The 25,575-nt window shown below is 41.9% G+C and overlaps 1 protein-coding gene across 3 annotated transcripts in view; it reads left to right on the top strand.

Moving 5' to 3' along the window:
* The first annotated feature begins 4,153 nt into the window (after positions 1–4,153).
* Positions 4,154–25,575, top strand: part of FEZ2 (fasciculation and elongation protein zeta 2) — a 35,769-nt gene continuing 14,347 nt past the window's right edge. Inside the window, exons 1-6 of one of the 3 annotated variants that reach the window (XM_077343953.1) lie at positions 4,154–4,549; positions 6,877–6,985; positions 10,376–10,492; positions 13,935–14,079; positions 15,699–15,967; positions 23,057–23,137. In XM_077343953.1, the coding sequence (XP_077200068.1) occupies positions 4,281–4,549; positions 6,877–6,985; positions 10,376–10,492; positions 13,935–14,079; positions 15,699–15,967; positions 23,057–23,137 (990 nt within the window). In that variant the 5' untranslated portion in view covers positions 4,154–4,280. The remainder of the gene's footprint in view (positions 4,550–6,876; positions 6,986–10,375; positions 10,493–13,934; positions 14,080–15,698; positions 15,968–23,056; positions 23,138–25,575) is intronic. The other 2 variants (XM_077343944.1, XM_077343962.1) reach the window with 2 other exon arrangements.

Below are 25,575 nucleotides of genomic sequence, written 5' to 3'. Positions count from 1 at the left end.
ACATTGAACTCATGCAGTGTGACTCAGTGGCTAAGAAGGCAAATGGGATTTTGGGCTGTATCAAACGGAGTATCATGTCCAGATCACGGAGGTGATGGTACTGCTTTACTTTGCTCTGGTTCAGCCTCATTTGGAGTACTGTGTTCAGTTTTGGGCACCCCAGGTGAAGAGGAATGCTGACAAACTGGAACGTGTCCAGAGGAGGGCAACAAAGATGGTGAAGGGTTTGGAGACCAAGACATATGAAGAAAGGTTAGGAGAGCTTGGTCTGTTTAGCCTAGAGAGGAGACGACTGAGAGGGGATCTGATAACCATCTTCAAGTATTTAAAGGGGTGCCATATGGAGGATGGAGCAGAATTGTTCTCTCTTGCCCCAGAGGGACCGACCAGAACAAATGGGATGAAATTAATTCAAGAGAAATTTCATCTAAACATCCAGAAGAAGTTCCTGACAGAGCAGTTTCTCAATGGAACAGGCTTCCTCGGAAGGTGGTAGGTTCTCCATTTTTGGAAATTTTTAAACAGAGGCTAGATAGCCATCTGTCGGAGAAGCTGATTCTGTTAAGGCAAAGGGGTGGCAGGTGGCAGGTTACAGTAGATGAGCGATTGGGATGTGAGTGTCCTGCATAGTGCAGGGGGTTGGATTAGATGACCCATGAGGTCCCTTCCAATTCCATGATTCTATGGAAGCAGGCTGTAGAAGGCATGGAGAGGCCTCCCACCATATTGCGCTCCTCCCCCCCAACAGCGGCAAGGCAGGGGCGCATCAGCCTTGGGGCTTGCCAGCCCCAAGACAGCTTCAGGCAGCTGGCGTTGGACCTCTGAGGCAGCAGCGGGGACCCCACGTCCTCGTTGTTGGGGGCAGCAGCGGCCCCTCACAAGGCCCTCCACGGGTATCAGCTGAGCTGCAGCGGCAGAACCTCATGGCTGCAGCAGACAGCACAGCAGGCTGCCGCCACCTCCTCCTTGCCAGTGGCGCGAGGCAACACTGCCCACTATGGAAGGCCCATTGAGTCAGTGTGGGTGCATCCTGGGCAACACTGCCACAGGGGGCACCTCCTCACCACAGTGGCCAGCTGCTCTACCCTGCCTCGTGCTCTGCTGCTGCCTCTTCCTCCTTCTCTGTGCTGCTGCTGTGCTGCCGCTGCCGCCGCCCAGGCACAGCAGCGGACCATGGCAGATGCGCTGGCTCAGACATTAGGCCAGATTCAAGCTCAGACACTCCCCGGGGGCTGGACACGCTCCACCTCCCAGCCAGTTTTCAAAATATTAAGAGGAGCCAGTGGATATGGATATTTGTTATACTTTTCTATGTAACTGCCCTATGGCGTTCTATGTAAACCTGTTTGGAAGGGAGGTATAAAAATCTAAATAAATAATACATTAATCTTTTTTATTACCTAATTCTTTTGAAGGCTGTTTGTGGAGCCACCCTGGTTTCTTTAGGTTCCTCCCAGTTTTCTTAAGGGAATTGTCTGCAATTGTGCCTTCAATATTTCACTGTTGAGAAACTCCCAACCTTCTTGGACTTCTATCTCCTTAAGTTTTTCTGACAGTGGGATTCTCCCCAACATAACTTTAAGTTTGTTAAAAATTTGCTCTCCTGAAGTCCACCTTGTATGTGTACCTATGTATAGCTTTTCTCTTCCCTAAGATCATAAAGTCCAATATCACATGGTCACTATGATCAAGCACATCCACAACTTTTACCTCATCAACCAGTTTTTCCCTATTGGTGAGAATCAAGTCTAAAACAGCAGACCCCCTGTTTGCCCCTTTCACTTTCTGGGAAAAGATGTTGTCAGGAAGACAAGTCAAGAACTGATTGGACTTTTCATTTTTAGCAGAGCTGGTCTTCCAATAGTTATCTGGGTAACTGAAATATCTCACGACCACTAGGTCCTATCTCTCAGAGAACTATGTTATCTGGTCTAAAAACATCTCATCCAAGTACTTCATCTGGCCAAGCAGTCTATAGCAGACCCCCACCATAATACCACTATTATTTCATATTCCTTTTATTTTTACCCAAAGACTCTCAGCTAAACTCTCCTGCTCAGACACATGTATTTCCTCACTATGGCCCATTATGCACGGAGTGGAAGGCCTGCATTCGGGGTGGAATGGCGGCAGCTAAAATCACCAATTATGCATGCTGCAGGCGGTAACTGGGTGCAAAGTCAACGTATGCCGCCAAAAAAGCTGCGTTAGCGGGATGCGGAAGAAAGTGGAGCCTTCCAGGACCAGGGCGCAACCAGAAGCGGCTCCGGAGTAGCTGCGTGCATAATCGGATGCTCTGGGTTTTGCCGCCGTTGCGTTCCGTCCCGTGCGTAAGTGGTTTGCTTCACTTCTTCCTCCTCCACGTTCTCCATGCCGCCGTTTCCGCAGCCGTGCATAATAGGCCTATCATAGAATCATAGAGTTGGAAGGGGCCATACAGGCCATCTAGTCCAATCCCCTGCTCAATGCAGGATTAGCCCTAAGCATCCTAAAGCATCCAATAAAAGTGTGTATCCAACATTTGCTTGGAGACTGCCAGTGAGGGGGAGCTCACCACCTCCTTAGGCAGCCTATTCCACTGCTGAACTACTCTGTGAAAAAAAATTTCCTGATACCTAGCCTATATCGTTGTACTTGAAGTTTAAACCCATTACTGCGTGTCCTCTCCTCTGCAGCCAACAGAAACAGCATCCTGCCCTCCTCCAAGTGACAACCTTTCAAATACTTAACGAGGGCTATCATGTCCCCTCTCAACCTCCTTTTCTCCAGGCTGAACATTCCCAAGTCCCTCAACCTATCTTCATAGGGCTTGGTCTTTGTCGCTCTCCTCTGTACCCTTTCAATTTTATCTACGTCCTTCTTGAAGTGAGGCCTCCAGAACTGCACACAGTACTCCAGGTGTGGTCTGACCAGTGCCGTATACAATGGGACTATGACATCTTGTGATTTTGATGTGATGCCTCTGTTGATACAGCCCAAAATGGCATTTGCCTATTTGCCTTTTTTACCGCTGCATCACACTGCCTGCTCATGTTTAGTTTACAATCCACAAGTACCCCAAGGTCGAGCACCGGGCTGAGCACCGAGCCCTGAGGTACCCCGCTACTCACCTCTCTCCAGTCTGATGAAACACCATTGACAACAACTCTGAGTGCCTATATATATTCTTAACATATAGTGCTACTCCTCCCTTCTTTATTTGTCCCTTTTAAATATGTTTTACCCCTCAGTTCTATTATTCCAGTTGTGAGACTTATCCCACCACTTCTGTAATGCCTATTAGTTCATAGTTCCCTTCCTTTATTACAACTTCCTGCTTGTTTCCTCTGTGCATTAGTGCAGAGACATCGTAATCCTTCATATGTGTACCCCAGGGTTTTAGTTTTTGAACTTTCCTGTTACTTAATAGTTCCCTGCATACCACCCTGAGCCATATGGGAGGACGATATAAAAATCTAATAAATAAACAAACATGTGCCATTCCCTTTAAATCTGCAGTGTTCCCATCTACAGTTATCGTCATTGAAGAAGGCTTTGAATGTACGCTTCACTCTCCCATTGGATCTCCACACCAGGTCTGCAAGACTCTTTGCAAAGAGATTTTTTCCCACCCTCGTGAGATGCAAACCATCTCCCAATAGAAGAGCCTCATCACGGTAGCCTGATCCATGGTCCAAACCCATAGCTGAGAGAAAAATATTTAAATTCAAAGTGAAGGTTTCATTCAGTTCAAGCCTTCACCTCCTAACCCCTCAAAAGATGTATTTCTTCATACCATCAAATAGAAAAGGCGTTCTGTGCCTATTCAGTAGAAATCCGATTGAAAGCAAAAGGCTTGAAAGTGGCAATTCTCAGAGCTTTTACGGGCAGTGCATGACAACCGTGAGTAGTATTTTGTTTTTGTTTTTAAGTGTTTTGCAGTTTTTTTAGCTGCTGCTTTCTATTCCTCCATTTCGGACGTTACCCTGCTTATTACGGCCGAGCTTGCCCAGCGTGGTCACAAGTTACTTCGAGGGACGAAGAGGCCTTTAAACCAGCTTCCCAGGAGAGAAAGAGGATGGCTCACGCCGCCCCTGGGACACCGTGGAAGGCATCGGCTAAAACAGCCGAGCCAGCACTGGGCTTCGGGCCGCCGCCCCGCCTGGCCTGGCCTGGCCGCCCCACCCTCTTGCCTTCCGCCCCGGCAGCCGGGAGCGCGCGGCGAAGCGCCGGAACGAAAAGGCAGGCGAGCACGCGCAGGCGGGGCCCGGTCGCCCTCTGCCTGCCTCTCGCCGTCAGCCATGGCGGCTGCAACGGCGGCCTCGCAGCGGGAGCCAGCCGCGGACTGGCAGGACTTCTCCGGTTTCCAGCCGCCCGCTACGGAGGTCGAGCGTCCGGAGGCCTCGGCGACGCCGGATGGAGAGGGGGCCGCTTGGGTCGATGGAGACGGCGGCGACCTGAGCGCCAAGCTTCCGCTTTGCTTCCAGCCTGCTCCTCGGCTTTGTGAGGGCGGAGAAGCCCCTCTCCCGCCGCGGCCCCTGGGCGAGCAGAGCGCCTTGCAGGAGGACGAGTGAGCCCTTCTCCTTCGCCGGGCGGGCGGGCGGGCGGGGGGATGCTACGCTGAGCTTCTGAAGGGCGTTTCGGCGCGCCGATGTGTATGCCCCCCCCCCAGCCCCCTGCTCGTGGGGAGATGGGGATGAATGGGATGCGGTTGCAGCCTCCAGCATCCAGATGCCAGCTGTGCGCAGCCCTCCCTTTCGCCGCCCGCGGCCAGAAGCCTGTCGGAGGCACCTTTACCCGGATTCTCGTAGTGGCTGTCCCTAGTCTGAACTTTAAACTCTTCAGGGCAGGGTACACCTGCCGTCAGGCAAGAGAGTTTCCTGCATTCTTGGTTGCCGTTTTGTTGAGACCGTGCCCTCGAATGGAATGGAGCTGGCAACTGGACCCCTTGGCAGGAACTTGGTCTTCGTTTTATCTTTGATGCACAAGGACATTTCTGAATCCCATAACAAAGCTTCAGAGTCCCACTAGATGTAGAAAATTTAATAGCACAACCGTTGTCCTTCTTAAGAATTGTGAGGAAGACCATCAAGGAAGGCCAGGGTTGCGAAGCAGGGGCAGGCTATAGCAAACCACCTCTGAACAACTCTTGTCTCAAAAAACCCAGAGAGTAACCATACATCATAGAATCATAGAGTTGGAAGGGACCATCTAGTCCAACCCCCTGCACTATGCAGGACACTCACAATCCTATCGCTCATCCAATGTAACCTGCCACCCCCTTCAGCTGTGTATTTAAATCCTTAGGAACCAACAGGGTATAAGCTTTTGTGAGATGTCTGACAAAGTGAGCTTTAATTCACAAAAGCTTATTCCCTGGAAAATTTAGGTGCTGCTAGACTCAAATTTTGTTAAGAAAGCCACTCATTCATGTTCCTTCCCTTATTTTAGTTTGAGTAGTAATTTGACCTGCCTTAAGCATTGCTTCTAAAGACTTGTATTGCTTTAGTTGCTAAGCAACTCTGTTCTTACTGTTGTAATTGTAATAAATTTTACATCTGGTATATTATTATTTGTGTAATATTTCCAGTATGTGGTTAGATAATTTTGAATCCTCTCAAGCTTTTAATTCTGGATTTTTAATGTGCTCTGCTAGGTCATAACATCCAGCATGCTTAGTCCTTCATTGACAAAATACAAAGACCTTCATGAATTTACATCACAGATGAACAGTGAGCAAGATTCTGGTATCAGACTACCTTTGCTTATCATAATGAGTACAGGGAAGCAGGAATGTTAAAAGCTGTATAAGGATGAATGAGTGCATGTATGTGCAATCTTCTTTCAGGGTTTATGCAGGGCTATGTTCCATATAGAAGCAGGATGCACTTGACATACCACCTTGTAATGCTAGTCCAAAGGTAGTAGAAGCTTCCATACAGACATAACTTGAGATTCATAAGTAATGATCTTTGGAAACCCTTTCACAATGATGCTCCTAAACTAATGTTGTCCATGTGCTGCCGAGAGCTGGTGTGGTATACTAGTTAGTGTGTCTGACATGGAATGAGGAGACTCAAGTTCAAATCCTCACTGTGCCGTTAAGTTCAGTAGGTGACTTGAAGCTAATCACATGTCCCCTTTCTCTGGGCAGCCCTCCCCATGGAGTTAGGGTAAAATTAGAGAAGGAATATGATGCATGCTGCTCTGAGCTCCTTAGAATAGTGGGGTAAAAATAGATTATGATGGTCATTAAGCCTCTTCATAAATTCTGTGAGTCAAGATTTTTTGTGGGGGTTTTATTTAGCATTTTATTTAGTATTGTACTTTGTTCACTGCTTAGCACAAGAAACTGACTGAGGCTACTGGTACTAATTCAGTCTAACAAGGGAGATCTACATTCATAGGCACACTTCAGAGCATAAAAGCAACAAGTTAAATGGGAATAAGTGAATTTTCGGAGACAGATTTTATCCAAGTTGACAGTGTGCATTTATCCATGAAGCTTCTTGTATGCACTTAAAGCTGAAATTGTAGCCATTAGGGTTTAGAGAGATTCTTATGTATGACACTTTAAGGAGTTACTTAAGGATCCACCAGCTTAAGTTTATTTAAAGGGTTTTTTTAAACCCTGTATAATAGTATTTCAAGTTATAATGAAATCATAATTTGACAGTCATGCAATTGGGAAGCATTTTTATGATTTCATTTCCTGATATTTAAAAAAAGCAAGTGAACTATTCTACTTCCTAAATTCTTAATTTAAATCAATGATTTTGTATTGCACTGAAGGCACTGAAGGGAAAGTTCACAAAAGGGTTTGGGAAGTTTCTTGAAGACAACATCAATTTTTGGTTTTAAAGCTAAAATTTAGATTCTTAATTTTTTCCCCCTTAGAATTTGGAATGCTCTGACTGATAATTATGGTAACGTAATGCCAGTGGACTGGAAGTCTTCCCATACCAGATCATTGCACCTGCCAACCCTGAATCTTTCTGAAAAGGGAGTAAGTACTGAGCTTCAAAACTCTGTGTGGGTTTTTCTGACTGAAACTATGGAATAGAATGAAATGTTAACATTTTAATGTTTTTCTGTTATTTTAAGTAATGAGTTTTCCTCCTTAATGTGCTCCTGCATTCTTAAGAATTGCTGCTAAGTTTTTGAAATTCTGTGTTTTCACTGCTTAACTGTATGATCACAGTGCTACACACTATAAGATCTTATGCAGTTTCCATTTCAGATTAGTAAATTTTATGCACATATGACCTATAGTAAGATCTATTTTTTTACATCTTTTCTTGCATGGATCCAGCAAGAGTCTTCTACATTAGAGATGGCATCCATGCAGGAATTTTTCCCTGCATAGACAGAAGGAAGCCACTCGGTAAAGCGGAGAGACATGCCAAATCTTTACAAATATAAACCTTATTTTCTCCAAAGTAATGGGTTAAATGCAGGGCAGCTGAAGGTGAAGTGTCTGTCTGGATGCTCTTTGATAGCCGCCATGGTTTGGGATGGCTCAGTTAAGGATCAGAGGAGGAAGTGTTACTCCCCTGTCTTGATGCAGGTTCAAGATGTACATATTGTCAGGAATCTGGGAGTGATTCTTGATGCCTCCCTTGCTATGGAGGTTCAAGTCACGAGAGTAGCTCAACAGGCTTTTTCCCTCTACACCAGGCAAAGTTACTAGCACCCTACCTACCCATTTCCAGACTAGATTATTGTAACTTGCTCTACGTGGGCCTTCCTTTAACCCTGATCCGGAAATTACAACTGGTTTAGCAGTCTGGGTCCTTACAAGGACCCTGGGTTTGATTCTGCACTCCCCCACATCCAGCCAGCTCACCACAGCACTGATAAAACTGCTCTGACCGGGCAGTGATATCAGGGCTCTCTCAGCCTCACCCACCCCACAGGGTGTCTGTTGTGTGGAGAGGAAAGGGAACGCGACTCTAAGCCGCTTTGAGCCTCCTTCGGATAGAGAAAAGCAGCATATAAGAAGTAACTCTTCTTCTACTTTAGCAGCCGCACTGATTGCCAGTCAAGTTCTGGATCAGGTTTAGGTGTTGATTTTAACCTTCAAGGCCTTATGCAGTCTGGGACCTATGTCTCTGAGTGCGCCCCCTGAAGAGCTCTGCTCAGCAAATTCCAACGTGTTGGTAGTCCCTGGCCCCAGAGAAGTGCACTTGGCCTTGTCCACAGCCAGGTCCTTTTCAGCTCTGGCTCCAACCTGGTGGAATGAGCTGCCAGCAGAGAACTGGGCCCTTACTGTCAAAGTTCTGAAATTGCACTCTTCCATTGGGCATTTGGTTGAGGACAAGGGCAACACTCTTTTTCATCAGAATGGGCCCCACTGCCTGGGCCTTACTCCTGTCATCTGAGATAGGACAGGAAATCTGAGTTCCAACTTGTGCGATTCCAGGCTCTTTGGAAAAAGTGATGGGGTGAGTATTAAATTGATTCATTTTAATGCTATTATATGTCTTATTGTATGAGATTTCTAATGTTGTAAGCTGCCTCAAGACTGTTTAGAAGCAAAGCAGCCTAAAAGTCGAACAAATAATTAATAAATAATAAGCTCCACATTCTGCCTTCCCCCCAGCTCTTTAAAGTTTTTAAATGTGTATATAAAGCAATTTAAAATAATAATAGAAAGGAGCATCAAAAAACCTTAATCTATTTGCAAAAAAATAATGATAAAGAGAGAGAAACAAATCATACTGGGGAAGAAATTCCACAGTTCTGGCACCACAACCAAGAAGGCCCTTTCTTACATTGCTACCTGTTTAGCTTCTTGATGGGTACACGCAAAGCTGGGTCTCTGAAGATGACTGTAATGTTTGGGTCTGCTCATGTGACAATAGTAAAGGTAAAGGTATCCCCTGTGCAAGCACCGAGTCATGTCTGACCCTTGGGGTGACGCCCTCTAGCGTTTTCATGGCAGACTCAATACGGGGTGGTTTGCCAGTGCCTTCCCCAGTCATTACCGTTTACCCCCCAGCAAGCTGGGTACTCATTTTACCGACCTCGGAAGGATGGAAGGCTGAGTCAACCTTGAGCCGGCTGCTGGGATCGAACTCCCAACCTCATGGGCAGACAGCTCCAGACAGCATATCGCTGCCTTACCACTCTGCGCCACAAGAGGCTCCATGTGACAATAGGAGATCCCAATAGAATCATTTGCCAGTGGGCAGTAGGCTGGTACCAAGCTCTGTAGGACTTTATAAAGGGCAGTAACAGTACCAATTCCAGACTTTCTTCAAGGGCAGTGCTATGTACAGCACATTGCTAACCAGATTTTACCAGGATGTTCACTACATTGGCTGACTAGCAGAAGCTGGTGAAAAGGACTCCTGGCCACTGCTGGCCCTGCTTATCCAGTAGGAGGCCTGTGTCCAGTGCCACCCCCCTCCCCCCAAGCTGTGAATCTGCTATTCTAGAGAACCAGCTTAGTATAGCGGTTAAGAGTGGTGGTCTCTATTCTGGAGAAGTGGGCTTGATTCCCCACTCTTCCACATACACCCAGCTGGGTGACCTTGGGCCAATCACAGTTCTCTCAAAGCTCTCAGCCTTACTTACCTCATCTACCAATTCTGTTAATCAATTAATATTTAATCAGTCTCATGGCACAGTGGAAGGGCAAAACAAGTAGCTAGGTGCCTAAAGTCTACCATGAGCTCGTGTTATAAGTCATTACTGACTTATGGTGATCCATGAATCTATGATCTCTGAAAAAATCCTATAATTAACGACCTTGTTCAGATCCAAATTCATACCCCTAGCCTGGGATGTATTTCGCTTGTCTGGAGACAGAAGAGATACAATATAAAACAAGTTGCACCACCTCAGAAGAGAGGGTGCTGTACTGTTGCCTCCACACTTGAGAGGAGATGGATGGAGCATAATAAGAGAGTCTCAGTTAATTACTCTCAGCATTCCACAATTAAGAAAGATACATCTGCCTATCAATCTCAGATTTTAACATGCTGTATCCCCCCAGAATTAAACCCAAACATATGATGACCATAAGCTTTTTATTTCCATTTGGTCCTTGCATCTGTTAAACACATTTATTATGCCATATGCTAATTTGCCACTTGCCTTCTACCTATGGACTGGTAACTTCTCTTCAGTGTATCTGAAGGAGTGTGCATGCATATGAAAGCTTGAATCAAGTTTTGTTATTCTTAAAGGTGTTACTGGGCTTGAACTTAGTTCTGTTATTTAGACCAACATGGCTACGCACCTGTATCCATTATTTAATTTATTTATTGAAACATTCCTAAACTTCATATTCATTGTGTTATGATTTATTAGCTCCTATATCGTTTGCCTGTCTTTGTATCTCATAATAGTTATGCTCAATTTTACCTTCCTTTTTGTCTTCTATGTGTAGGTTAATGACAATTTGAACCTTGATTTATCAGACGATGAAGAGCTGAGAGAACAGCTGGATATGCATTCTATCATTGTTTCCTGCATCAATGAAGAACCAATTTTTACAGCTGAGCAGGTAAACATGTTGAGGTATTGTTATGTCATTAATACTTTCATTGCCCTGATGGAAGAAATAATGATAAATACATGTGGAGACAAACTGGCATCTCTGCATGGAACCAAATACTGCTGTTCCACTTGTGATATTTCTGTGTCACCAAAATGTTTTCTTTTCTTTCTAAAGCTTGCCTTACATTTTTATTAGCCTTCGGTCAAAACAGGTTGGACATGACAGTAAAACCAATATGATAAAAGGGAGCTGTTCTCGCTCTGATGTTATTTAACATCCACATGTGCCTCTTCGCTCAGCTGGTCTGGAGTTTTGGGCTGAGTTGCAATCAATACGCTGATGGCACCCAGCTATTTCTGTTGCTGGATAGCCATCCATTGACACCCCCTGATTTTCTGCAGGCTTTGGTGAACTAGCTCAAGCGAAGTCAGCTGAAGTTAAATCCAGCTTAGATGGTGATCCTCTGGCTGAGTTGGCATGTTGAGTTTGTTGATGCCCATTTAACACCTTAAACTCAGGAACCTGGGTGTGATTCTGGATGCCTCCCTTGACTATGGAAGCCCAGATTGCAAATGTTGCTCACCAGGCATTTTACATCTTGCTCAGCCATGACAACTTGCGCTTTACCAATTGATGCTGTGATCCATGCAATGATCTCCTCCAGACTAGACTTCTATAACTCGCTCTATGCAGGGCTGCCCTTGAAGCTGCTCCAGGAACTCCAGCTGGCCCAGAATGCAGCAGCTTATTTCCTGTGCTCTCCGAGCTGCATTGCTTCCAGATTGGAGACAGAATCAGGTTCAAGGTTCTGATTCTTACTTTTAAAGCTCTAAATGGTCTAGGATCCCTATATCTACAGGACTGTCTCTTTCCCTATACTCCCCACTCCACCCCCCCAAAAAAACATATTAAGATTGAGCAACCAAACTCTGCTCAGGGTCTCTAGCCCCCAAAAGATAAAACTGGTCTTAGCCAGGGCTCATGGAACACTCTAACTGAATAGATCAGGGCTCTCAAGGATCTTAACCCGTTCCAAAGGACCTGCAAGACAGAGCTTAACATCTTAAGATGCTGGACTCCCTGAGTGAGAACCCATCTGCCAATGAAATATCCCTCCAAGCTTTGGATAACCCTCAGTAAGATACAAATTTTCAGGAGGAGGCAATTTTTAATGTTAAAATGATAAAATGGTACTGGAGAATGTTTCTGTGGATTCCATGGACAGCAAAAGTCCTAGACTGGAAAATACTAGAGTGCATGAAGCCTGATGTATCACTGGAAAGCAAAATCATAAAACTCTGGCTCACTCACTTTGGCCATATCATGCGATCCTACTTGATGAAGAAAGCAGTTATGCCTAGGACTGGTCAGTGGTAAAATGAAACCAGCCCGACAAAGAACCTGATTGTTAGGCACAATCAAAAAGGACACTTGCCAGAGTGTTAAACAACTAAAAAGCAGTGCAAGATTGAAAGACATGGAGACAGCTGAGCCATAGGATTGCCAAGAGTTGGACATGACTGAAGGGCTATCATCATCATCGCTAAGTTATATGATTTTTTCAATTTTGTTGTCAGCCACCCTGAACTGACCAGGGAAGGGCAGGGTAAAAAATAAAATTTATTATTATATAGAAGTGAATTAATGTACAGTTTCTAGCACAGTGGCTTGAAACTGAAAGGCTAGGGATATACTGCTGTTTTGTGGAACTATATGCCTGTTTGAATCTGCTTCTGTTTGCTAGATCTGATTGCAGTAAGTAAGATCTGAAGGGATACCCCCCCCCTCAGTTAGATAGCTGAATTGCTGCACATATACCATACAAATTGATTTGCTTTACCAAACCTGTACTTAGTGCTGGAATGGTGCACCTAGATCTCCACAATACTATGTATGATACCCAGGGGGTATCCCATCCAGCCCTGACTGGATTCAAACAGGGATAGTTTCATTAAGACTGCAGTATAATGAGCTTTCTGACTATCCCTTGAGACCATCCATATAATTCTAGGATTCTTGTTAATTGCTTTTTTAAAATAATGACAACAAGAATCAACTATATTAATGCAAGGAATACCTGAGTATCACTGCAACAGGGCCCCTGAGAGAAGCTGTCTTTTCTGTTGTTTTCAGATACCTTAATTAGCCTTTCTTTTCTTTGTTAAAATTAACAAAGATGAAAGTGTGTGCACTGTATGCTTATGATGTTTCTCTGGTCGTCTTGTGTTTTATGATGGTAGAGTGCTTTTTTTTTCAACCTCTGACAATTCCGCTTGAGGGTGGAAAAGACTGAGGTTGCAGTTTCAACAATGGCAGGGTAAAGAGCATTCGCCACGATCCATCTCCATAACAGGTAGCAGGAGACTCATAGATGACTCGCAGCTGGAAATTCCATCTTAATTAACATTATATGATAGTATGGTTTAAAATTCCCCTTGCACATTTAGCAGATCCAGTTTTCCCTATGGAATGCAAATAAAGGTTCATTAAAATTAATGGACAAAATATAGGCTCCATGAGTGTGTTTTGGTATTTTTACTTATTTAAAAACACAGATGTCAGCGAATGAATTAAGCAAATATTGCTTTATATGCAGTTACTCAACAGGGAAGAGTTGGCTAAATACAACAACAGCAATAATCATGAAAATAACCTTTATTTTTGTAGCCTGCCTTTGGTAGTTCCCAATTCCTGGCCTAGCAGCATCAGTATCAAATTTGAATGTTATTTTTCTGTTTGGTACGCACAATGAGATAAAGCCCCTGTTAAAATGAACATGCTACAGAAATATTTTGAAGTCTGGATGGACAAAATTATGGTGTGATTATGGCATGTCTTACTGTATCTGAAGGTATGCGATGCTAGAAGCAGCAAGGGGAGGGGATTGTCATAAGAGGAAAATTCATTGCCTACCCTAACAAACAAATCAGGAGAATAATGTATTAATTATCTTTTAGATAAAGCTATCAGTGCAGATCGCTTTGGCAAAGATAGGTGTATCTAATGGTAAATTGAAGACCTGTGAGAATGCCATTAAAAAAAAAAGAGAACTTAGTGGGGAAACAACCTTTTTTTTTAAGTGTTAAGCAATCGAACAACAACCAAACAACCACCTGGATTACAGTTTTGTTGTAGCTTTAAAAAGTCTGAGTTATGCTCAGGACAGAATAACAAGCTTTTTAGGATAAAACCAGATAAGGCAATATCATCTGTTTCTAATTATGATTCCTTCCTGAAACCATGAGAGACAATATTAAAGTTATTTTTTCCGTGATGCATTCAGTTATGGAGCAGCCTCATACCACTACAGGTCATACTTCTCAAGAAGGGGAGGATAAGAAAGCCAGGGCCCTATCTCATTCCCTCAAATACATTTATCTCAGGCCACTTTGAGACCTGTGAGTAACAACCCAAACCAGTGCATAACTTTGTACATGTATTTTAAAAGGTGATTGAAGAAATAGAAGAAATGATGCAGGAATCTCCAGATCCAGATGATGAGAAAACACCAACACAGTCTGACCATCTGTCCTTACTCTCCCAAGAGATTCAGATGCTTAAGAGGTCCAGTACTAATCACAATTATAAAGAAGGTAAAGGAATCTATTTTTTCTTTCTTCCTATACATCTGAGTAACAAAATATGCTGTATATTTGGGGCAGAGTGATGAGTTTAACATAATTTATATACAGAAACCTTCATTGCACCTAGTTGGTGCTCAGCTCACTGCTGTGGCTGGTATCTTCCCAAATACATCTAGTGAGGGCTTGCTTTTTGCCTTGCTGTTACTGCCAAGGTGATATCAAAAGTTTTATAGTCTTCTGTTACAGCCAACAGGCACATGACAAAGAACCTGTTTACTCAGTTGTTATTTAATGGTGCGTTCTCACCGCATTAATTTCTGGATGCTGACCCTGATTTTGCACCTGGCATTCTACATTTGTCGTTTCCTCTAGTGCCATCCAGGAGTCCTTTCACAGCTTGCATTTTACACTTACAGGAAAGTCTGCATTCCTGGCTCCCACCTCACCTCCCTTACCCTTAAAAAAAAAAAACAGTACTGAACATGTGCAGTAACGCCATCCTCATCGAATAGAATCATAGAATCAAAATCATAGAGTTCGAAGGCACCTTCAGGGTCATCTAGTTCAACCCCCTGTAGAATGCAGGAAATTCTCAAGTACCTGACCACCCACTGTGACCGCAATTCCATGTTCAGATGATGCCCCCCCTCCCCAGAATCCCTGGTCAGTCTGGTCTGGAGGAAATTCGCCTTCTGACCCCAAAGTGTTGATCAGCATTTCCCTGGGCATGCAAGAAAGGACCACAAGGAGAATCTCCCACCTCCCAAGGAAGTCTGTTCCACTGAGAAACCGCTCTAAGTGTCAGGAACGTCTTCTGGATATTAAGCTGAAAATTCTTTTGTATTAATTTCAGCCTGGTCCAGTCCTCTGTAATCTTTCATAATGAAATATTTTCCTGGGACAATTTGCTAGAAACCCCTCCCTGGTTTTGAAATCCTTGGCCATGAGCTGGAAGTGTATTATTTGTTTTTGAAGAGATCTTTATGCCCACAGTGGTATCATCAGTCCTCTTCAAAGGCTGTGGCCTGCATAGTGAGGATCCAGTCTTTCTGTTACCAGATATAAAAGTATTGAAGAAAGGTTTTTTAAGCAAAAAGTGTTCTTCTACTGGAAAAGAAACTTGGAGATTGTAATTCCATAATATTAATGAAATATGGATCTATAAAATGATGATTACTTAGCTATTCTGTTTGCAATGACTAGTGAGGGTATCAAGAAAAGGATTTACAAATGTCTTTGGCAATTATCAGTGTTGAAAAGGATGGGGAAACTCCCCACCACCACCACCACTTACTCTGCTACCAAAATTAATACGTTTAAGCGAGATTGATATAGTCAGGGTATGAAGAGACTGACTGTTGTACTTTTTTTGAGCCATGAAAAAAGGGAGTATTACTCATTGCACTATAGTTTCTTGCCTCTCTCTCTCTCGGGGGGGGGGGGGGTTCTCCGTTGTTGTCCAAAGTAAAGTGTGCTGTTTTCTTCATTGAACCAATGAGAGCTTATGCATTTCATTAGCTTGCGAGCACTACAGGCATGTCTGGATCTAGGAACAAGAGCACTAAAATTCTGATCAATTTATTCTTGATGAACATTATTTTACAAAGTTCTTTCTTCTTTAAAAACAGGAGTAAGAAAGCTATCCGTGACTGAGTTGCATGACCTGTTAGAAGAGATAGAGACTGCTATAAAGGACTATTCTGAAGAACTAGTACAGCAGTTGGCACTACGAGATGAGCTGGAATTTGAGAAGGAAGTTAAGAATAGCTTCATATCTGTCCTTATCGAAGTACAAAACAAACAACGAGAACAAAAAGAAATGGCAAAGAAGAAGAAAAAGCTGAAAAATGGCAGTCCACAGAATGGCAAGCAAGAGAGAGGTCATATGCCTGGAACAGTAAGAAATCTTCTGTCTCTAGAAATTTCTTTCACATCTTGTCTCTAGATGATAACTTTATACCTTATCCATCAAGGTAGTATTAATAAACCTGAATAACACTAAGGAAACATCAACACAAATGGTAAAAGAGAATTGCTTAGATTCCCCATAATCAGACACTTGAGAATTGTTTAGATTTCTTATAATAAATGCGCTAGAGATCTTTCCCCAAAGCTTCTGATGAGCAGTTGTGGAATTTTAAAGATGTCACAGTCCATGTATTTTTAGAACAGATGTTGTCTCTATTAATAATCACATCACTTACTCTTTTCCAATGAGATCATACATAATCTTTCACCTGTATTGGGTAACAGAAAATCAAGTATGATGATATGGCTGTGGAATTCAAAGATGTTTAGTGACTTTGAAGGGAAACATTACAATATAATTATAACACGACAGAGCCAGGAGCTCACGTCCCCAACCAGGCAGCACAAAACTCACTTCTGGTGTTATTGAGGTGCTTTCTCATCAACACTGAAGTCATCTATATACACTTACTGTTGAAGTGTTGGAAAGTAATAGGCAATGCAGATAGTTCAGTGGATTCTATTTATGCAACATTTACCCCATTAATTGGTTGGATTAATTGTTTTAAAGCATTTTTCTTAGTGAGAAAGCAATCATCAATTAGGGAACATCTTTAAAATATATTTTTTCAATATGCATGCTTTTTAGACCTGAGAACCTTATTCTGTATGAAGAAGAGTTGCAATAACTTCCCTGATATGAGAAAATAACAGCAGGTGTAGATAGGCTTGTAATATAAAAGTTATTACAAATTATTAAGTAGTTAGACTTCACAGTGCAAATACTTATAATACAGCATGGGTAGCATATGCTAGAGGCATTTGCCATTTTTTTTCTCTCTCGTGGGAAGGAATGCCTCCTTGAGGGTGATGCTCATTCCAGCATATGCATCATCTAGGAAAAGACAACATGCTTTTTCTTCAAATCTTACTTATATGCAAATTTATTCAAACAGTTGATTATAGACCATATGATTAACTAAATTTTCTGTAATTAACTGACAGATGTTTTGGATAAACATATAATAATTGCTTCAAAATCTCCCACGTTGTTGTAATCACTTGGGGAAAGTAGTACATGAGTGGGGTATCTGCTGAAGATCAGTCCCTAGAAAGCCCTACTCACATGAATTGCCCCATCCTTCCTTCCTTCCTCTCATGATGTGAGGGGAGAAGATTGACTGAGCAAAGCTTGCAAGAGGAAAGATCAGATTTCCCAACCCATATCTTACTTCTTTCTCCCAATGGAGTATTTTTAAACCGACTGACGAAGAGGTTAGAAGTTCACTTTCTTCTTAGTGTTTATGTTCGTATCTCCTGCCATTTTAATGGAATGGGGAATTTGAGTGGTTTGGCTGTTGTATTGCATGTTGTGATATTTGGTCCAGAGCTGAAATGTCACAGTTTACCATTCTATTATATTTAGATTTAGATTTATAGCCTGCCGCTTCCAGCCAAGCCATCTCTTTTGATTTTTTGGCTATTTGTTTCTATTACAGTGCACGTGCCCATAGTTTTTAGACAGATTTAATATTGAGGTATTATCTGTTTTATACATTGGTATTGCCTACCATTTTTGGAAGTGTTGTGTATGATGTGCCTTTTCAGGGGGTAGAGTATTTTTGATGGCATTAAAAAGTCAATGTTCCTCAAGACTGTCGGGTTAAAATCACCACAGTAGTTAGACTATGAGCTACATGGAGGTCTAGATTGCTTGAACTAGATTGCTGCGTTACTCCAAAGGCAAAGTTGGCACTGAATGGGAGCCTGGGGGATTAAAGCCTAATCCATACCGCACTATGCCAGGATCTCGTGCTTGACTGGAGGAATGTACCTGGAATGAATACATTATTACGGGTATTCTGTAATAGTGTTGCAATCACAGGAGAAGCAGAACCTGGAAAAAATGTACTCTTCAAAGCAACTCATCAAAGGATATGTGTCTCAGGCCCATAATAATCAACTTCCTCTGATGGTCTGTGTCTTTCTTTCCATAAGCTAACAGGTCATCTTTTCATTAGGCCCTGTGTGTGGTTTTCTATCACCTTATTGTTTAATCACTTCAACTTTGTGCTCTTGCCAGTCATGGTTTCTTCCTTCTCCCTTTCTTATGTACATTCTCAAGTCCTGACCTATTTCATTACCTTTCCTTTCGTCAACTCCTATGTTTTCTGCCTGCCTTTTCTGAGACATCTGACTCCTCTCCCTGCACAGCAGTTACTAGACTCCAGGATTTGCTAGTGTGTCATTCACTTGCAAAAACTTCTACAGGCTTTCTAGGATAACAACAGCACCTAGATACTAAAACATTTTCCAGAATTACATAGGACTTCAATGCTTGAGAATTGTGTGAATGAATGGTCCTGTTACAGATTCTAGTGAAATTGTGTTCTCTCCCTCCACCTTAAAATTTTATAGAAACTTTTAGGGATCTTAGGGATAGGGATCTTAAAACCCAGCAAGAATTCCACTCGCAATGGATTCTTTCAAGTGGATAATGGTGCTGGCCTGAAGTAGAAGAGCATGACTTGAGTCCAGTAGTACCTTAAAGACCAACAAGATTTCCAGGCTTTTGAGTCATGATGGGAGCTTTGACTCTCAAGAATTTATACTCTGGAAATCTTTTTAGTTGTTAAGGTACTAGGGGACTTGATTTAATAGAATTTATTACAAAGCAAAATTATACTGCATACTAAATAAATAATTGAAAATGGCCACGTAAAAGCATGTTGAAGGACAATTTAAAAGGGTTATGATATATTCATCTGATCAAAAAGTAAATTTGCCATCAGGCCCTCTCATCCTTTGCACAGATGCCATTATTTTTTTAAATTATAATCTTTGTTTATTGTCTTTAATCTGATAATGATACAACTCAGTTTAAAATAGAGTGGACCATATGTGACAAGCTATTAAAATGTAACAGCTAGCCACATTAATTATGGGTTCAGATAATTAAATTTAAACACTGGTGCACACAAGCCTTGGTATGAATTATGTCATCTGCATTTAATGGATGGCTTAGGATTTGGTTACTGTTTCCATCCTTCTCCTGTCCCCAAAGAAGCATCTAGGGCTGCAATGCCTAATGATGCAGGATGTTCATAATAATGTTGATTGCTGTGCATATTGATGACTTCTGAGCAGGAATGGTTCTGATCCATTTCATATTCTCCAGTAGTAAGTCCTGTGTCAAATGGATTGGTGTGAGAAGGGCAATCTAACCACAAATCCTCTGCTTAAAAATTATTTTGGTGGCATCCTCAAAAATAAATCCAAATCAATAAGTTTGCAAAAAGAAAAGCTTTTAAAATTCATATTAAAAGAGAAAGGGCTATTTAAAGTGCAAGTTGTAGAAATGTTTAAACCATTTTTATCTTCTTATATTAAATATATATAAATTGCATTTATCTGTTGCCTTTGTACGATAAATGTTGATATTTTCTAAAAGCAGCACTGGTCAAGTCTTGGTTGTACACTTGGGGGAAAAAATAAAATGCCCTGGAAGCAGTAATTTAACTAAAGATCTCCATGAAGCAGTTATATATAATGTTACTATTAAAAGAGAGCTTTTAATAATGCATACGTAAATAGCATTTATAAATACTTGCACTGGCTAGGAGATTGTTCCGTGAACAGCTCTTTAGGAGGAAAGAGAAGCGGTGTGCCATAAAGCAGTGGCTACCTTTTTAAAGGTCAGACAGCTCTATAGAGAAGTATTCAGATACTATTCTCAACCAAAAAAATCTGCCATGGCTATTTATCAAGTGGTTTACTAATTTCTCAGGTATCTGTTATTGACACAGTTAATGTCCCATAATGGTTATTCCTTGTTTGTTTGTTTGTTTGTTTATTTATTCATACCACCCTTCCCTACGGCTCTTGGCGGTTTACATAAAACATTTTGGAACATTTACATAGAACACATGTTAATAAATAACCACACTGTCCAACACTGCCACATTTGGATCTTTTTTATTTATTCAGCTATGATACCTCCACAACCACCCTGTAGGACCTAGGCTGGTGGGGCTGTCTGTTAGTATCTCAGGTGGGATCCCCTGCCAATTGCCATTGTATGGATGGAGGGGATCTCCTTCATAGTCTTCCTTCTTATCATTGGGTTCAGGGGACTCAGTGAGTGCTGCTGTTGGTTAGATCAGAGCCACCCATGAGTCTCTTCCATCTCCTTCCTCCTGTTTCCTTGCTGAATCTAGGTGCCCCCTTCTCTCTCTCCTTGTTCTCTCCTAGTATCTCTCTTGCTAGTGGTGCTATCAGTCCATCTTTCTCTGTGTATTCCTCACTCGCTGCCACCACTCTGTCTATCTGTCCGTCCATGCTGTCTTTTATCCTCGCACAGCCCCCCTCCTTTCTCCTGAATTCTCTGTTCTCCTTTCATGGCTGTCTGGTTCTTTCCTTGCTTCTCCATTGGCCTCCCCCATATTTCCCATGCCCCTCTTATATGGGGGTGAGCTATTCCCCCCACCCCCTTCACAGACCGCAACTTACCTGGGTGCAGCATCTTTGAGCTTGGTGCCTGCCTTGGCTGCAGCCTTTCCAGGGCTGAGGGCTGTTGGACTACTGCAGACTCAGGCAAACCCTGCCTCAGGGGCAGAACTGCACTAGTGCTCAAGCAGGAGCCAGTGTCACCATGGAGCGCCAGTGGCTACACCCGGTGGGCATCCAGGTGGGTTGCTGGGGTCTCCTAAATGGCTATGGGTGTTTCCCCAGGGAAAGGTGGGAATCGGGGATAGCCCTCGAGTGGCCCATAGCCAAAAATCAGCCCTGGAACCTTTTGAAAAGGTATAAAGCCACCTTTAAAAAAAAGTAATCTTTTGTCAGGTTTTTGTAAATTAAATTTAAGATTTTATTTACAAAAGGGAAATGGTAGTACTGAGGAATGAGTTTTCTTTATACAAAGCAGTTAGTTAACAGCTTCTAATTCTTAGTTACAGTTTTTTTCAGATGTTCTTAGGCTTTTCCTTCAGATGGTAAAATTTCCTTAAACTGAGAAGTTTCTTTACTGTGCTTATTCCCAAAACATGTTTGTTTTTCCTTTGATCTTTTAATTGTAGAATTCTCCTGAACTCCCCTTGCCTCCTAGAAAATGGGCACTCCTAGTCTGTGTCACAACTTTATCCCTTCGTGGATGAACTAGTATCCCATTGCCCTTCGAGATAACAGGAGCTGGTTCTCCCCTGCACACATATGTTAGGAAATACACCCCTGATTTTCCCTTTCTATCTAAGCAGAATTCCTCCATCTCTTCCTTAGAAGAATTCATCTTCCACTTTGGCCTAATTTGGGAGTTATCACCTGACTACACACATTCTCAATGTCATTTATAGTTGTCCATTCACTGTGTGGAATAGTTCTCAAAAGAAAACTCTGTTCTCTCACTATACTTTCTCCTCAGAGGAGTTTATCAGCTAAGTATCATACCTCTCTCAGACTAGTCTCAGACTGAATGGCCTTCTCTGTAGCCCATTGCCGCACCCAGCTGTGGCTAGCCGATCACAGGCCCGAGGTTCTACCTGCCTAGTGAGGATTTTTAACAGAAAGGAGAGAAGTAACATGATACAAGCCCTAGATGCTAGACTTTCTTTTTAATGATAAATATCATTTCTACATGTTTAGTTAGACTGTCTTCTACAGCTCAGTGACTAATAGCTAAACTAGATGCTTAGGGCGGCCATGAATCTAACCAGTGGCTACCAATACAATTTTAGAGAAGAATCTGGCCCTTTTAAAATGACACAAGGGCTCAATCCTGATCAGACCTACAGCATATCAAGAACAAGTGATCTCCCCCCACACACACACACACACATACACACAACCTTTTGGTGGTTTGGGCACTTGAAAAGGCACAAAACCTAAAATCACAGTGGTTGCAGTTTGTACTTGGGGCTGTCGTAATGTCTAGTTTGGCCCCAAGAGAAAAGAATTTGTTATTGTGATATAACACAGACTAATAGAGCAGTAATGTTAAGACTGGTAAGTTAGAGTTTGCTGGGAGAATATACCACATGCTAGGTTGAGCATGTTGTTGAGATTTTCAGAAGCCTACAACAGAATGGGACTAATCAATGGATTAGGGTCTATAAAGACCAAAGATTTGGAAATGTATTTATTTATTTTCAAACTTTTATAGGGCCTTGCAAGTCATGCCCTGAAGAAAAGAGCTACAAGTTACAGGGATTACAGAGTTGCTAATGAAAATAGTCTCCCAATCTCCATTAAAAAAAAGCCTAGTACAACTAATCTCATGTCCTGATATGACATTATGTACATCTTCACCACATTCTGCATCCAGTGTTGTGAAAAAGGAGCAGGAGAATGAACATCATTTCACATCTGGATGCTACCTAAGTTACATTAGATATTGTTTCATAGCAGTCTTCCTTTATATAATTCTACCCTGAGGTGACAGTATGTAAGAAAGCAAAAGGCCATACAGCAGCATGCCCCCAAATACTTTGATGTTCAAATTATGGGTTGGATCCAGTATAACATTTCTACTGGTGCAAGGATTTCTGTCTGAATACAGTTTCTGCACTTCTCCCTTCCTGTGCAGCCTGAAAGGCCCTACAAAGTCCTGCAGGAAAAAGGGCCCCTGGAAGGAGGGGGACAGCTCAGGTCCGTATGGGAAAATTATGTTCCACAGGTAGAAACATTTAAACCGGGTTCAAGTATGTGTGTTTGCCGTATTTATGGTTGTCTGCATTTAAAAAGTTGGCATTACAACATTTTGTATGTTGGTGTGATTTCTGCACAGAATACCTTGATAGTAGCCCAGAGTTCATGAACATATTCTATTACCCTAAGATCTACAAATTGCTTTTTGCTAAGGAACAAAAATATTCTATTCTTAAGCTGCAATCACATTTATTCACTCTAACAGCTTGTCTCTGTCATTTACCTCGCTTGCATCCTCAAAAATCCTAACTAATAGCCTGTAAATTTTTCTGTCTCCCCCCCCCCCCCTTCTTTCCTGCCACGTTCTTGCTCCCTATAGCGCTTCAGCATGGAAGGAATCTCAAATGTCATTCAGAATGGCTTCCGTCAAACGTTTGGAAACTCGGGTGGAGAAAAACAGGTGCTGGGCTATCCTCTTAACAATTTTCTCATGCTGTCCTTTCTGACATTGTATCAGTCAAGGCCTTAAGTTCAGACTTGTAGGATTTTCAGATGTTGGTGTAGTTACTCGCCTCTTACTTGCCTTCAAGGCTGGGTTACATTTACAAAGATTTTCGTATGGTAGTTAAAGATCAGGCAAGCCTTGATATGCACGGGGGAAAATGAGCTGTTTTCCCCCAAGGGTTTGTTTAACTTCTCAGAATAAAATATAGGCATCAGCATAATGCATACTTGAAAAGAACTGCATGCATAAGAAGGCAGCAGCAGAAGGTCATCGAGTTTTGAATATTTCACTTCAAGAAAGCAGTATACAAAAATAGTTCACAGTAATTAATTCTAGCATCTTCCATAGTGTTAAAAACACAGCTGTCTTTGAGAACCCATAGTTAAAAAAAAGGAATAGACCTTTTTGTTTATAATAGATTCTAAAACACAGATTTATCCCCCTTACTATATTATGCTGGGGATTTTGTGTTTTAAGCAGCCATCTGTGTTTTGTACATAGTCCAGATATAATGTTTGTGAAATATATTACTGGAGGGAACCTTTGAAAAATAGTTAACTGCTGATGCTAAATATAGTGAATGGTGACTTTTATACCTTTTCTCCAGGAGATTCCTTTTCAGTAACAACTGGTTGTTGTTTTTTGTTCTTTTGTAAATGTGTAGCAGTAGAGTATTGTATAGTTCTATCACAAAATGCATAGTGTTAGTTCTATTTTTGACTGGCACATTTTCACATGGAGTAAATGGTTTCAGGAAAGCAATGTTTCTTATGTTTAAAGACTGAAATAGATCATATATTTACATTCTTGCATTCATTTAAGTGTTGCCTATGTCATCATTTTGGATTGTGCTATAATAAAGAATTCAGTGCTTTTCTGCTGTTTTTAGTAACACGAATAACCTAAGTAGTAAATAAATAACTAGAGCAGATCATCTTTGTCCAGTGTTAGAAGTGGACAGGTGTAAAGTGTAAACAGCAACTTGTAAGTTGTTGGCCACTAGAATACCAGGAATCTAAGAGAGGGCCTGTAGAACTCAAAATAATAAGTTGTAGGATGTTCCAGTCTGCTGCTGCTTTTTCTCATGGAGCCCAGTTTCAGGAGGACACAATCAGTGGCCATATAATAAGCCATATCTGTGTACCCACAGCACCTGTATGTGCATCAGTTCACACCTAGTTGCTGACACTATGCTGGGTATCTGTACTTGCCATGAGTGTTGATAGTTGTAATGCTGATAAACTTTGTGTGGTGTCAAGAATTAAATTTTCATTGGGATGTGTGACTTCTCTCACCAAATCACAGCACCCTAGTTAGAAGATACCAAAAGTCTTATCCACCATGAGATAACCTAAATGTTCTGAATGACAGGTATTTTCATTGTCATAGAGTTTTTGAGATAGATTTCTGAGGTGGCAAGCTCACAACATGCCAAATGCACGTATGCTTTAAAAATAAATGTGTCACTTACAAACCAAACTGACCAGTTTAAGTGTGTCATTCAAAGAGGGCCTAATGTATATAGGTCAGATCCTTCATTCTGTAATGCAAAACCTTTGTGTGGGACTTCTTGTGCCAGTTAGAATTCTCTGAACATGAACTTAAGCCTGTACCCATCAAATTCTAATGTAGGCAGTTGTGCAAGGAGAGGCCTAGTGGCTACAACTCAGCCCAACTCACCATTTCTTTTAATAGTGTTTTAAGAAAATGCATTAGGTTTGTATACTAATTCATGACCACAACTCCCTTTTTTGATAGGCAGTTGTGGGTGCCTGTGATTGGATGTATGGCAGGATGGACATCCTGCCTCATGCAGGTTCTGTTTGCCAATCAATGACAGCAAATCAGATATATTTAGTTGAATATATTTTAGCCCTAATAGGGCCTGCTGTTAATTAGAAAAGAGATATCCTACTGAATAATGCTTTCCCCCACTTCATTTTCAATTTCCCTTTTAACTGTAATTGAGTGCAATTCACTGATAGATTTGAGGTGGTACAGAAGTGAGCAAATGCCAAAACTGAAATATGGCCATGAGAGAGGCTATAAAAATAACATTCAAAACAAAACATTCACATTTAGATTTAACAATCGATTTAACAAAATTTCCAGAAGAAAAAAAACACTGAACTGAATCTCAGGTATGGTGCACTCATCTTAAGGAAACATGAGTATGTTAAAAGCAGCAATGATAAGTCCTAGATGTATTGCTTATAGAATTACTGCTGAAATATTCCTGAAAAATCATCTTCTTATACCCTTATATTTTAACTTTTACATATGCAAAGAATGTGCAATAAAAAGGCCTACAGTAAACAAACTTCTGGATGCAAGCCTCTGCAGAGTAAATTTTAAAACTCAAAAGCAGCTTGTCTTTTCAGTACTGCAGGCAG

The sequence above is a fragment of the Paroedura picta genome, chromosome 1 (assembly GCF_049243985.1).
Source record: "Paroedura picta isolate Pp20150507F chromosome 1, Ppicta_v3.0, whole genome shotgun sequence".
NCBI lineage: Eukaryota > Metazoa > Chordata > Lepidosauria > Squamata > Gekkonidae > Paroedura > Paroedura picta.
This window is presented reverse-complemented; position numbering and strand designations above follow the sequence as displayed.